We start from the raw sequence: 14,954 nt of genomic DNA on the forward strand, positions 1-14,954 counted from the left end.
AAGTTAATGAGTGCACCTTTTAAACTACAGCTACCTAAATAGTTGTATTTCATTTGTCAAGAAGGAAAACAGTCAAAATCTTAGAAGAGCCAAATTTTTCACGGATCTGTTAAATATTCATTTATTAATACATAAGATTTGTCAAACATTCTCCATTGGTAAACAATGAGAGGGATAAGCTAGTTGACAGTCCCTCCATTGTTTTTGTGTAAATTCACACAAAATCAACAGATGCCTGCATTTTTTTCCATACTAAAGCAAAATTGTGAGTTTATTATATATTTTTCGCAAAAAATGGTCAAAACCGTTGGGTTTCAGTGACTGATAACTCTCCTCCTGGTGGCAGAATTGGTTACTTCTACACTGTTGCCTAATTGATGCCAAGTTACAGTTTGTGATCAATGTGGGAAGTAACAGAAAGTCATATGTAAACACAAACATTGCAAAATTCTTTGCAAATACATGTAATGTAGCACCACAAAATCATAAAAACAGCAAAGCCCTGAAGGGATTGATCAATGTGAAAAGATGTTCAATATTATTTAAATTAGTATTTAACAAAGGCTAGACAGCTATTAATATTTTAACAGTCTTTGAATGGATTTTTATCAATACATTCTGGCACAACACAAACTTTGAGGATAATCATGATCTTGATGTAAACCCAAAATTAAAATAAGTTTGCTGCCTGCTCTATATTATCATCAGTTTCATCATTATCACAAAGAAAAATAAGAATTGAAAGTTTATTTGTTTTCATGTGAGCTCCACTGATTTTGAGACATAAAACACAGCGTGACAGTCAGAAAGAAAAAAAAAAATCAGGTTAGTGGGCTGTGGTTTGTAAAAACACAAAAATTGCAAAAACCATTTAAAAAAAATCTTGCAGGTGTAAGAATAACTACTAATTGTACAGTATCTGTTAGATTTAGCGGACCCAATACTGCTTGTCTTGGCTATAAAATATTAAATAAAATCAAGAAAGCCAATTTTATTGTATGTGTGTTATATTACTATTTCGTTTCCATGTGTAAATCAAGCAATAAAAGTGAGACCTGAAGCTGTATTTCTGTCTTGCGTGCCATGGCAGAAGACTCGGATCACACTGGTGTTGATGTAAATGAGAGGCAAACACCTGGACGTCAACGTGTGGCTCTGCATTGGCTGACCTGCAGACTTCCCTCGCTCTCTGTAGCGCCTGGGAACTGTAGTCTGAAAAGACATGAAGCCACAGCAATACACAGCAAACAGAAGGTCACAGTTATGATGTGTTTTAGATAAAAATACAACAAATGAAGTAAATCATCAGTACAGTGTGTAATATACCAACTATTATGTAACATTATATTGATTGTCTCCCTTATATAATTTCTTTCAGCAGTGACAACTATTTATACAAGCTGAAAAATAATCAGGTTCTTGCTTCCATTGAGAAAATGTCTCCCCAATATACACAAAATGTATTTTTTTTCACCTGAAATACCCCTGCTACAGTAACCAGCAAGGGACAAAACAAAACCACATCAAAGGGTTGTGCCGTCAGCAGGATCTCCCTCAGGTACTGAGGCGAGCTGTCTGCCAGCGGGTCGCCGGCTGTCCTCTGGCTTGGAGTGGTCATGCTGCCGCGTGACGGCCGCTCCGGGCGCGAGGTCAGCTTGTGCCGGACGTTTTTGGTCACAGCTTGGGTGTAGGTGATCGAAAGGAAACCATGCTGCTGATGAGAACCTTCCAGGATTTTAGCTGCCATCTGATGCGAGACAGGACAGATCAGTCTGACAACAGACACGACCACGCAGGGCAACGCAAGTCCAATAACTGTTCTGTATGATTCTGGCTCAAATTCTTGGATGAGGATATTTATTTTCCCTTTTTCTTCAAATGGAAACTTCAATATACTTAGTCAGTTCTAGAATGATTTTATAAAATAAATGATATAGGATCTTTAAAAGCTCTGTAAAATGTATAACAATACATTTTACATTTTGTTTCTTAGCTTTTGTTATTTAGAAAACAGACTTGACCTCATCCAAAGACCTCAGCCTTATATCATGAGACGGTCTAAAAAGAGAGCCAAGCTGAAGCTACTGATGAGGAAGGCTTAGAGAACAAATTTCACCTTTAGTAAAATAATTTAGCAAGAAGCAGGAAATCAGTCCACATTAAAAACATCACATTCTAAGAGCTTTTTTTATTTCTCTCTATATTTTTTTTACACATTGTAAAAGCCAATGTTAAGTAAAAATACTAAAGATACCTAAAAAGTTTTTAAAAATCTGGAAAAATGTCCTAATTAAAAGTCTGGTGGATTGATTTAAGACATCAAGGTAAGCAAAAACATCCAGTAACAGTGGACCTTATTGTTTTTTAACAATTCTGTTGCACTTCTTAGTAAGATGGTTTATGAAATTTGAAGCACCAAAGGGCTTAAATATTTTCATTAAAGTTAGAGATGTCCATTCCAGTCCCATGTACTAAAGTCCCTGAATAAACTCAAACCCAGTATCCACTGTGGGTCTACAGTTAGAGAAAAATGGAGCCACACCCAGAGCAAGATGCACAAACAAGTTTTGTGTGGCCAATATTAGTAATTATGGTGTATGTGTTTTCATGTGCACAGCTTGTAAATTTTTAATAGTCTCTGTCAACAAGATTTTAAAGGTTCAATAGTACTTTTCAACTAAGAATTAACTTTTTTTTTTTTTTTGCAAAGTAAAAGAGCCAGAGAGGCTACATGACCTCAGGCTCACAGAGACAGGTCACATTAAGCCGAATGTGACCTGTTCTGTTTAATGTGCTAAGGTATCCACAGGCAGCACTTGCAGAGAAGGCTTTGCAACATTAGTAACCACATTCAAAACTAAGTTCCAGAGGCAGTGGAACAACATTGTCTTTACGTTTTGACCACAAAATTAACTTGTCCCACTTTGAAATGAGATGATTAAATGTAAAACTCTGGTTTGAGAGAGTAAACCTGCGAAGATAAACTTTTGTGGAAAACAGTGAGAGCAGGTTGAGAGTCAACTAGATTGACTAACTGTATGTTGAGTCACTTATATCATCAAATGATAAAGCAACGCACGCTTTAAGTGACCCATAGTCAGAACATGGCAGCAGAGGATACTGAGGAAAGTTCTGGTTAGGTCAAAATATGGGCAGACGTCTAGAAAAAGAAGAATAGAAGATTCTACAGTTCCTGCACTGATGGCGATAAATACCTTGCAATACTGATTAAATCTTTTGCAAAGTATTTTACTGCACTGAGCGAACAACATGGCAGTGATTTTAATAACTTTAATAAAGCATCATCCTTCAGGCTGGCTGGTCTACGCCTATTAAATGAGTCAGATCAGTATCAGGGACGGAAAAATATTAATAGGAGCATCTCTACTCAGTGATGATTTCTTATGGTTACTAACAGGATAATTTCTTTTGAAGTGATAATTGTCTAAAAATTATGGAAGGATCAAAGAGAAAATTCTTGACCCACTGTTGATGGATGTTAAACAGAGTTCACAAAATTGAAAAAAATAAAATAAATAAAGGAAAAGGAAGCTGGATTCTTACAGGAGGGGAAAAGCCAGAGAAGTGGCTGAAAGAGCCTTGCTTGCTGACGGGTCGAACCAACACAGTGCGTCTGTTCAGCTTGTCAGTGCAAGAGAGGACCACTCCTCCACAGCTGCCCGAGGTCCGAACACCCTCCTCCATACTGGAGGCGAGGAGAGCGGAGGACATGACACACACAAACAAGGCAGATCCAGAAAGAGAAAAACATAGAAGACAGACGTGGATTCAGATCGAGTAGAAAAGGAGGAAAACACAAAATAAAAAAAAGAAGCCAGACACATACTTTATTATCTAAATAGTTTCAGTAAAAATCACAAAAGAAGTCAATTGATTAAACCCAAAGAAAGTTATTGAGGTTGATTCAGTTGAAATATTGAGTTATGGTCTTATAATACACCTCAACAGAGACTGAAGCAATATGAGCCATATTTCAAGTGAAAATAGAATAATCACTACAAAAGGTTGTGGAAAAATCCTTTGTGTTGCAATTATTTAAGGGTCATTCTTCAGATTGTTTTTTCTGAGTGCTTATATAAGACCATCACAAGAATAAAGTTTCATCAAAGAAGAGTGGAAGTCTATGTTCCAGGAGTCTTTAACACACACAGAAAATTGGCTTTGACCAGATTATATTGGCTTGAGAATTCAGTCGATCAGTTACTGGAGAGACAGGAGAGGGTTATGCAGCAAACCATCCTAAATCATCTTTTAAGTCATTATTTCGTATAAATTTACATTGTTCAATAAACTACTTGCCTAAACCTTTTACTATAAGAGCAATGTTCGCTCTTTTTCTTCTTTTCCTGTCTGTCCAGCAACAGAAAAGATGAAGAATCTTAAACAGGAGCAGCAGCGCAGCAGCAGATGGTGTATGAAGAACTAAGGCTTCTATGGCTGCTCTGGGGACACACAGGAGCCTCACCACAGCGCTCTCCTTGCAATGTAGAATGATTCCTTCATATTGCCCAGACTGAAAGCCTTGCCCTGGCCTAGAGAAACATGCAAGACTGATTTCACAATGAGGGATTTTGGGTGGCTGCTCCTGGGGAAGGTAAAAGGTCGAATTAAAGAGAAAAAAACGTTACAACAGGAGTGCCCAGGTCCAGACCTCGGGAGCTGCTGAATTTAAACTTTTACATGCTTCTCTGAATCAAAATGCTGAATTTATTCACCTGGTAATCAGCCATTCATTTGATTCAGGTGTGGCAACTGGACTTGGGCACCCCTGGGTTACCAGGTTGTACTTTATTTACTGAACCACAAACTGACACAATGCAGGAAGGATCCATCCAGGGTATTTAGATAGTACACAAAACAGGTAGGCATTCAAACGCCGCTGACTGAATATACAATTAAAGCAAGCTAGCTAGCTTAGCCAACCTGTGTGTAGAACTGCAGTTATGTATAACTGTATTTTTTTTAATGCCACCGTGTGAGTGTATGCGCAATTTTTGCCTATTTAAACATATCTTTGTAACCTCTCCACTCAAAGAGACCAATTTACACAGTTGTGATGTTGAGTTTCTCTGCCAGCCATTCTTCAGGCGCAGCTTTTGGTAGCACAGCTGGAAAACATCAGCTTCACCTAGTGTGAGCTGCTTGGAGTGAATAAGGGTGAAGTGTCTCTTTTCTTTTGGGACCCTTTTTGAGTAACTGAATAGTTTAATGAACATCAAAGAGTTGAAAGACACTGTTAAAATAAGGCGAATGGGATCATCTTTTGAACTTTCCACAAGACAGGAAACATCCCTAAAATATTTAGCACTGAATAACCTCTTTACCTTTCCACTTTCATGTCCTCCTTTGAATCCTATCCAAGTGTCCTCCACACCATCTAAGGTTTCTGCGTCCATCCATTCTGCATTCCTTGTGACCGATCATTTTTCCACCCTTTCTCTCCTCACCCTATTCTGATACAATCACTGATTCAATTATGGACTGGCCTCCCATATTTGCTTGCCCTATGTAATGGTCTATTCATTTTCCAGCAGTGACATAGCTAAGGCCAGAAAAGACATTTTATCTGTCAAACTTGATCTAATCTGACCCTTTGTACACAAATAACCTGGGCTGGGTAATGAAATACTGAGCAATTATCTATTCAGAATGATTAATACAGACTCCAGTCACTGGGAGCTCTACAGTGTAAGTGAATGATAGAGATTGGAGTGGGCCAGGAGCCCAGAGATCCTCCACTGTGGCCTGAACATCCATGACTGTAACCTGGCATGGATAATGAATTGCTTCTGCTTGCCAGATCCGTGGTTGGTAAAAGTGTGTTGAGACCACATTGTTAAATGCACGTTCACTGAAATAACCTAGAAATAAGAAAATTGACTAATTATCTACTTAAGGAGGAATAGAGGTCTAGTAAAAAGATTAGGCCTGGCACCAGCTCAAAAGCAATTGAACACACACCTGTGGAGAACAGAGCGGGATCAAATAATGACCCACAGCGTCGACACACACTAGAACTGTCTGAGCGCTGACGTTGTTCTGGCTAAGGTTGAGAACTCTGTGTGAAGCATATGTGGTCCTGCAGGGCTACAAATCAAGCTGCAGCCGACACAGGGAGGTCTGCGGGATGCCAGCTAGTCAGTGAGGTTCAAAGCCAAGCAAATGGCCTCAACCACTGTTTGACCTTTGCCGATGCTCCTAGGATTCAACTGAAGTGATCTGAAAACCTGGCAAATCTGAACCAATATCTATTATCATGTTAGTTGTGAGGGCATCCGTCGTTTATGATGGGGTTCAACAGAGTCATGGCCTCCGACAGTCCAATTCAGTTTTACGGTCTGGCTTGACTAGAGCGAGAGACACTTGGAAACAAAAAGTCAGACACGCAAACACGCAGGGCTACAAGTGCAGCCAAACATCCTGCAGTACTCTGCCATTTGATTACTGTGATTACTACTTCATTATCTTTTCAGAGATGGACGGGGTGAACTGTGGGGTTCTGAGATCTGGTGTTTAGGAGCGGCAGAGTTGAGGTGGACAGAAAATATGCTCACATTTAGCCAACTTCCCAGCAGACATGTTGACTTTGATGAGTGGGGAACACAGGTGGGTTAACGAGGGCGGTGGTCCACTTCTGTGTTTGTGAAGGTTTGTCGTAGTGAAGGCTGTGATGTAATTTCTTGGTTTTCTATTTTTAAAATCTTTGCAAAACATTTAAAAAAAAGTTGAGTGTGTGTAGAAAGTGGAGGAAAAAAGTTAATCTAAAGCAATTTGGAATGAGGCTGTAACATAAAATGTGGAAAAAAAGTGAAGCACTGTGAATAACACATGTAAATATAATACATAAGGTAAAATAACAGCTTTGAAATGTGTCAATCACTAAGTATTTTGACTTGAGGCAAAAGGAAGGTTAAAATAAATTAGACAAATGTATGAAAAATATATTATTATATGTATATAATATGCCTAAGTGTGTTTACAAGGAGTTAATGGATTCATACCTGCATTGGTAGTGGTCAATGTTGAAGCTGCCAACTTTACATTTGATCTTTGTGTAGACATCCTGGATATCTACGGACGCACTCAGGTCTTCTAATTCATTGAGGACACAGATTTCTAGAGGGGAAAAAAGAAAATCAAAGTTTTAATCTCATCAAAATAAGTATAGGATATAAAAATCCCCCAAAGAATGAGTTGTTAATTATATATCTTATCACACTATAAATAAGTAGTGTAACGTTTAACCAAGTTTTGTTGATGCCTCTATTCAGCTCTGAGCACAAGTGTCCACCCACTGCAGAGGCAACATGAGTAACCATCATAGGAGCGCTTTGCTTTGTGATGAACATAGTCTCTATGCTTAACATTAAAGTCTAATTGTTTCCACTGAGAAAGCCCTGCAGACCAGCTGGGGAAAATGGGCTTCATGCATGTGAAACTAAAGATGTGGTACTGATGCTTTGTGGTGAGAAAATATCCTCCACCAGCTTATTATTAATGAAAAACAAAGCTCTTAAAAGTTAGTGTGGATACTGAAAGGATTGAAGTTGTTTCTCTCAGGAACTCATATGGGCTCGACAGAGCAAGATCACTGAAAAAAACAACTGTGCTTTCTTAAAACCCATGCAGAGTTTTAGGATGTCATAATTTCTCTCTGAATGCTTCAGCAGTCTGTCTCTAAGCCTTTGCATATTATAGGTTAATATTTAATGCATTATGCTACGCACAGACATAGAACATTTGATGGTTCATTAGCTTTGTTGCCCAGTAAAAACGATACTCCAAGTCATCCAAAAAAGATGCTAATGGTAATGTTATTAATCTTTATTCAATGTTAATGAATGTTCATCTAATATTGATGACTGTTTTTTGTGCCACAATATAAACTTTAGAAAACATAAAAATGACAACTATTAAACGCTTGTGTGCTTAACATGCACTTTAAATGACCCTACATAAATGTGAAAACATTTTATACCATCTAATTTAATTAATTTGTGCTTATAATAATTCAATTATATTCACCACAACTAATATGCCTTAATCGTCCATTTTATTCATTTATGTATTTTAATCAAACTCAGTATGTGGTGGTAACACTGATGTGTGATCCAGAAGCTACATTTAGCATCTTTCTGTCCCACAATTATGATACATTTAAGAATATAAATATATGTGAATGTCTACCAGGTTTCTTTCTTACATTTCTTAAACAATAAACCACCGAATAATATAATCTTGTGTTTTTTAGCTTCCCTATCTTGAAAGGTAGAGCAGTTCTGTTCAGAAAAGAACTAAAAGGATTTACTATTTTATTTTATTTTCTTGTGTGTTGTCTATAAAAATTCTTAATGCTAATACCCCAAAAATAATGGTGCACGTGTACAAGATAAGATCCAAATGAAAACTTCAAGTTGTTGCCAAGTAAAACGTATCCATCCCATCTTTGCATCCTTTAAAACATTCCATGTAAAACCCCCTTAAGTTTGGTGATCTGCTTGGCAGATGCTAAACATTACAGGCAGCAATTAAAGGTAGATCTAATCTTTCATCCCCCAGTAAATCTTCAGGAGACAAGAGGTGGTTTGCTTGGGATTCATCATCCACCTATTTATTTGTCTTTTCCCTCATCCCAACGTCTTTTCAGCAGCGTTTCCATACGGAGTGCAACATCTTTTCCTAAAAAGTCCAAAGGATCGCTTGATGAAGTTAAATAAGTCATTAAATTATTTTTCAGTCTACAGACTGCTAAATGTTTATAAGTAATGTGTCTTAAACAACATGTACAGCTAAAACACATTTAACAAGATAAAAGAAAACAAAGGAATTATACAGGCACATCGAAATAAAAAGTGGACTTATTTCAGTGATCTAAGTAAAAATTGTAAAACTAGTACATACACCAAAATAATACATTTCTAATGTTTATTTTAATTTGAATGAATTTAGTATACAAATAATAAAAGCTAAAAAATTATCAGAATGTAAATATGTTTTTAACATCAACTGTCAGAATATTTCACATCATCAGCCTATTTGTCTCATCTCTTCCTCGGTTTTTTCAGGGTTTTAGGTAAGGTCAGTTTTCTGAAAACACTATAGCAGGTCTTGGTATTTCTGGCATGATCTGGTATTAATGCGCTACTCTCATATGAACACTTTTTTCAGAAATGAGAATAGTTGTCCAAGTCATTGTGAGTTACTATGCTCGTCATTTTTCTTTGTAAAAAGATATATTTGCCATCTTCTTGTGCCACAGTGAGTTTCATTACATATGAGACAAGTCCTGTTTTCTGCATGATGACAGCTCATAAAACCAAGTGCTTTTATTTTTATAAACATGTTGTGTTTATTTAGAAAGCCTGTCTTTATTCTTTTAGGAAACATATTTTCATCAGGAAAGTTTTTAAGTTGAACTTGAAATGTCAGGAGAAACATTTTTCATGTTACTTTTAAAAATGCACTTCCATTAAAGTGAGTATTTGAAATCAAGTAAAGTAACTACAGCCTGTTACTGTTTAAATAATTAATCAATAGTCAGTTATCAGATTACTGTACAAGGTTAAATAATACTAGGTTTGTAACATACTATGCAGCACACTGCATAATTTACTGAAAGGCGAGTTATTAATGGTTGCACTGTCAATTCTGCTTATATTATTTTATCCTGGAGCTTGGAAAAAAAACAAGCTTTCAACTTGTTTTTATAGTTTATACTTTCAACTTATAAGTCTGTATAAAATGGTAAAAGAAAAAAAAAACAGTCTTAAGCTTTAATACAGAGCAGCTTGATAAAATGGTAAATGTACATGGGACTAACAAGAATTAGGCCAAGTTACCTGTCTTTCTTGCAGTTGGATCAGCAGCAAAGAGTTGAATTGTGACTTTAGGTAACATCCACTGCATCCAAAGGCTGACCTTCCCACTTGTTCCCTCAATGCTGCTGGTTTTTTGCTCCAGAGTCACTGTGTCTGCAAATGGACCATCATCTCCAGCAGTCACCGAGTCACCCTGTGCAGCCAAAACAGGAAGGGATGGGTAAGGCAGTAAACAACCACAAACTGATGGAAAACCTAAACGATTCAGTGGCGCCTATGAAAAGGTACAACAGGTGGAGCAAAGCGTCAGCTATTACTTATTGACAGACCTATGCAATGAGTCAAAGAGGTAAAAAGAAAGACATTGCTGTGTTTGTGCTACAGCTGAAAGTCTACTTGAGGGCATAAGTCCAACCATGTGCCTGGTGGATGCATACGTTTGCAAGTGTTGTCGCTGTGCATGTAGCCATAACAAAGCAACCACCAACAATCGAGCCTTTCTGTGTGAAGATGACATCAACGTCTGGTAAACAGAACTGTACATGGCAGAGAGCAATGTGGGGGATGGATGGGACCATGGTGCAAGGCTGTCATTGGTGTTAACCCCAAGCTGAGCCACCATCACCCACATGGCCCTTCATTCATTGAAGTACAGCAGGACACACACGTCTTGCGTCCTGGGAGAGAATGGAAGAGAAGCCTGGAGGCGGGGGTGGAGGTGTGTGTGTGTGTGTGCGTGTGGGTGTGTGGGAGAGGTGAAGTGGAAAAGCCAGCAGGATGCGGTGGAAGAGTCGTCTGTAAGCGCTCAACACAATGCTGAGGGTTTGGCAAGACACAGACGACACTGGGGACATTTTATCTCTTTTTGCTAAATCTGTTTTTCAAATCCATATCTCTGAAGTGGAAAGCCTGTAAACAAACGGTGTGACTGTGTGCAGCTTCGACTCTGCAGAGTTTCACTTTTTCCACTGCTTCCCTCATCACAGTGTGGTAATGACAGATTGTGTCATGGTTATTGAGCCTGGCTGTGGCTGGTGCGGAGGTTATCAACCATCTCAATTAGAAACCCCACAGCTGCTAAGGCTGATTACAGTGTCCCTAAAGAGGATCCAGATGAGGAAACTATGTCCCCGTTCCACAGGATGGGGGAGGGAGGAGGGCCCCGGCACTAATTTGCAAATTTAATTTAATCACACACTTGAGGGTGGCTGAAAGTAGAACACAAAAACAGCGGATGACAACAATATAAAGAAATTAGGGATTATGCGGATTCAAAAATAGACTGGGGACCACAAGACACTGATGAGAAGCATGTGCTCTGTGTACTAGCCTTACAGTGGAAGAAATGGACTGATAAACAGAGGCCTACATTTAGCTGGAGTCCCATATTAGTTGAGTTAATTATATGTAGGGGAGCTTTTGACAAAAATATATCCTGTAAAGTTAAAACCTAACAGAAACGTTGCAAAAGTCAAACGACTAAAGGATTTCTCAAAAGTTTTAATCAGTCACTATAACTGTGTGTGTGTGTGTTCATTTCTCAGTCTGCAATTGCAGTGACAAGTAATGAGTAACATGATACCAGTAGTAATGCAGTCAGTTGGTCTCAGTGAGATATTCCTGTGTCAGCTACCATTTAGAGACTAATTATTGCTGAAATGGAGTCAAAACAAAAAAGTGTTTGTGTGTGTTGCCTGTAGAAGTGCGTGTGTGTGTGTGAGTGTGGTTAGGAGTGTTTGGTTTACAGTTTGGCCAGTCGTAAGGATTAGGCTCCGTACTGTCATGTGTGGAAACAGGAGCCAGCATTGGCGCTGTGGGAAGTTTTCGACCACAGTGTACTGCCGCGTGGTTACAGTCGAGCATCGGACCCCCAACTCCTACAGTTTCCCATCCAGAACAGCTGCTGGCAATTTAAAACAAATTTCTATTCAAACAGGTCAGAGGAAAAGGAAATAACGGGTTTTTGACAGACTTTTTTTGTTTTGTTTTAGTGATGAGAAAGAAAGACAACAGAATCATAAAAAAGGTGTATTAAAAATAAAATGCACATTCAGCTTAAAAACCAATTCAAAAAGATAAGGTTTAGAGTTCATTCAGTAAATTACAACAAAAATGCATGTCAACGCTAAAGATTTTTAGGTGAAGAAAATCAGATCAAAGTAAAAAATGCTCCAGACTGATGGTAGTAAGGACCTGATAGATGTGGGATGTTCGAAGGCTGCCCAACTGTGGCCCCAAACAATCGCACACATTCTCAGGAGGAGTTATTTTCCCACACCTCCACAGGCCAAGCTGTAAAGTATACAGTTTAATTCCTGGGCCTCTATGCTATAAACGGGCTGAGGATCCGGGTTTATTTTCTCTGCAGAGTTTGTCTTTCCTCATCAGAGAGACTCAAACATTGGACGACAACAGCAGGCCGGGAGGTGTCAAGGAGAGATGGAGGGATAAGCTGATTATGAAAGGAACGAATGAGAAGAGAAAGGAAGGGACCAGAGGGAGGATAGGAGAGCAGGGAAGAGGGGAAAGGAAGTGTAGGACAGAAGAATAAAAGCAGCAAAGAGACTGGATACAACTCTAAAAATAGGGAAATTAAGAAAAAATATATGATGGTTTTGAGGTAACTAAAATGTGACAAAACAAAGCATGTTACATAACAAATTCTAATGTCAATGTACAAAAGTACAAATTTTGGTTGCCACTACAAGGTAATCTTTTTCATAACTTTTCAAGATTCAAAAATTAGGTGAGGACAACCGTATTGGTATTAATATCAGTCATGACATATCTATTTAATAAAAGATTATCAGTTCAGATGAGCCCAAAAACAAAATGTCTGGTTCTCATGTACAGGACCTAAAGTTTGGCCCAAAACTACTTACATTCATGGCGGATTTATGTTTAAAGTAATCTTTATTTTACATGTTTATGCCGAGTGGAAGTAATATTAACATTTTGGAAAAGCACTGCCAGAGTTAGACACTTGAGTCTGTGGAAGGAGCTAAAGATTAGGGTGATGGCAAGGAGGTCTTCCATCTTCTGATAACTGCAGTTCATCACCAAGCATGAATCATTAAACTACCAAGTGGAAACGAGCAAAAAGCTGGTCAAGATGAAGGGTTTGATTCATGTAAGACCAATAAAGCTTTTATGTTATTATTGAAAAGGGTACAACACTTTTTTCCCCCAAAGTACAAAAAAACAGTGATGGGAGTGAGGCTGTTAGGGAAGAACTGCTGCCACCACTGCTGAGACTTATCAAAACAGCTTCTACAGCCTTGCTCAATCACCAAGACTCCCAGCGGTCTAAACACTTCTACCAGTGTTTGTACTTATGTAAACAGTAACAAGTGGACTGTCAGGGGCCACTCTGCCGTTGTTACTGGCTCCGCTATTCTGCAGGTCTTCCAAGGCGATTGTGAAGAGCTGCCACTTCTGTGGGAGCACAAATGATGCAAGGATACATGGATGTTGATAGCAAAGAATAAAACAGAAACACAGGCAGCCGGTCATATTTTTTCAGCAAAAAAACATCACATCTAGTTGAGTACAGTACCTTGCATAAGTACTCACATTTGGAACTTTTTCCACATTGTGTGAATGAGAGACTTCTCAAAATGTTTATCCCTGACAAATCTAAAACAGCACCACATCATGCCCCAAACTAAAGAAACTAGAGAGCAAACTAGAACTGCGAGCAGTTATCGATGGGTTCCAAGCCCCTCCCAGCATGTCGGGCGCGCTTTGAGCCGTTTCCACATTTTGTGAGTGTTAAACTTCTTAACAGGTTTAATCCTGCTTAATCTAAAAAAGCAATACATCATGTCCCATTCTAAAGAAATTCAAAAACAAATGAAAAACAGAGTCACTGAAATCTATCGGTCTGAAAAACAATTCCTCCTAAGGCTTTAGGACTGCAGTGAGAACAGCTTTTTGTAGTCCGCTTGTAGTCCGCATGACAAAAAGCAAAAACTGAAGAAATCTGTAAGGTGGCAAAAACTTTTCACACCTCTTCACTTCAGTCTCAAAGTTTAATATGTTATGCAAGCATAACAAAAACAGCCTATTTCTCCTAATTAGGAGATAGGTTTCTACTCTTTTAAGCCCCAGCTTAAAAGATTCAAACAGAACTCTCAGCTTATCGACAGTCTGCTCTCACTGAAAAACACGATTGTAAGAAACACAAACACTGATGAGGTTTTTTCCAGCTTTGAAAATTACTCCTAAACAAAACACATTTTTTAAGATAAATCACATGTGTTGGTACTGACTCAACCGCTCACAACAATAAAACATTGCTTACACTTACAGTCATAAATCAGCAGAAGAATTATATACACAACAAAGGCTTAAATATCATTTGTTTCTGCGTGACTCATAACACCTTTTGTTAGGAAAAAAAACTGGATCTGGTTGGGGTGTAGTCTTTTGCTCTCTTGGTAGAGTACTGTAACACACCATCAAAGGCAGAATATGAAAATACACTAACTGATAATGGTATGATAGTTCAACAAGGGCTTTGGGGGGAGCAATGTGCTGGGAGACATTAAAAGAAGGACTAAATGATGAATCAGTTTTGTTTCAAGGATAAATTAAATCCTGTTGTATGACACAATGGATGTATTGACAACCTCCACCCCCCTCAGATTATGACAGGAAGATTAAACTACTTTAATTTAAAAACTGTTCTAAGAAAAAGTCAAATGTCCAACAAACAAACCTCAGTGGGGGAGCCAAAGTCTGCAGAGGGGCTGCAGGTGCTGGTGTCGGGGAGAGCCGTGCCTGCACTGCTGCGCACTGGGGAGGACGGGGCAGCGCCGGCGGGGGGGTCAGGCATGCTGGATGTCTGACGCAGAATACCGTGCTTCTGCAGACGTGCCCATGTACAGCTCCAGCTGAGGAAGATCTCGTATAAAAGCTGCACCTAAACAAGAACAGGATAAACATGTATGATTAGGTCACAGCAACTTTACCTCTTCAGACCAATGTGATGAATTACTTCAGAATATAATAAAAATTATACTTTGAGTACCTTTAATTCTTTGTGTTTTATTTCTTTTTTATGTATGACAGATTGAAGTAGGAAGCTTTTATGCATCGACAAGAATGGCTTTC

The 14,954-nt window shown here is 38.6% G+C and overlaps 1 protein-coding gene across 4 annotated transcripts in view; it reads right to left on the minus strand.

The window, feature by feature from the left end:
• vps13b (vacuolar protein sorting 13 homolog B) overlaps positions 1–14,954 on the minus strand; it is a 311,731-nt gene that overhangs the window by 157,299 nt on the left and 139,478 nt on the right. For 3 of the 4 annotated variants that reach the window (XM_015029614.1, XM_015029612.1, XM_015029613.1), the window contains 6 exons: positions 14,560–14,763; positions 9,861–10,032; positions 7,023–7,137; positions 3,565–3,706; positions 1,475–1,747; positions 1,056–1,212 (listed from right to left, as the gene is read on the minus strand). In XM_015029614.1, the coding sequence (XP_014885100.1) occupies positions 1,056–1,212; positions 1,475–1,747; positions 3,565–3,706; positions 7,023–7,137; positions 9,861–10,032; positions 14,560–14,763 (1,063 nt within the window). Of the gene's footprint in view, positions 1–1,055; positions 1,213–1,474; positions 1,748–3,564; positions 3,707–4,486; positions 4,554–7,022; positions 7,138–9,860; positions 10,033–14,559; positions 14,764–14,954 lie in introns of all 4 variants that reach the window. The other variant, XM_015029616.1, reaches the window with a different exon arrangement.

This window comes from Poecilia latipinna, unplaced genomic scaffold, assembly GCF_001443285.1.
Source record: "Poecilia latipinna isolate Pla-1442-1.1 unplaced genomic scaffold, P_latipinna-1.0 Scaffold158, whole genome shotgun sequence".
Lineage (NCBI taxonomy): Eukaryota > Metazoa > Chordata > Actinopteri > Cyprinodontiformes > Poeciliidae > Poecilia > Poecilia latipinna.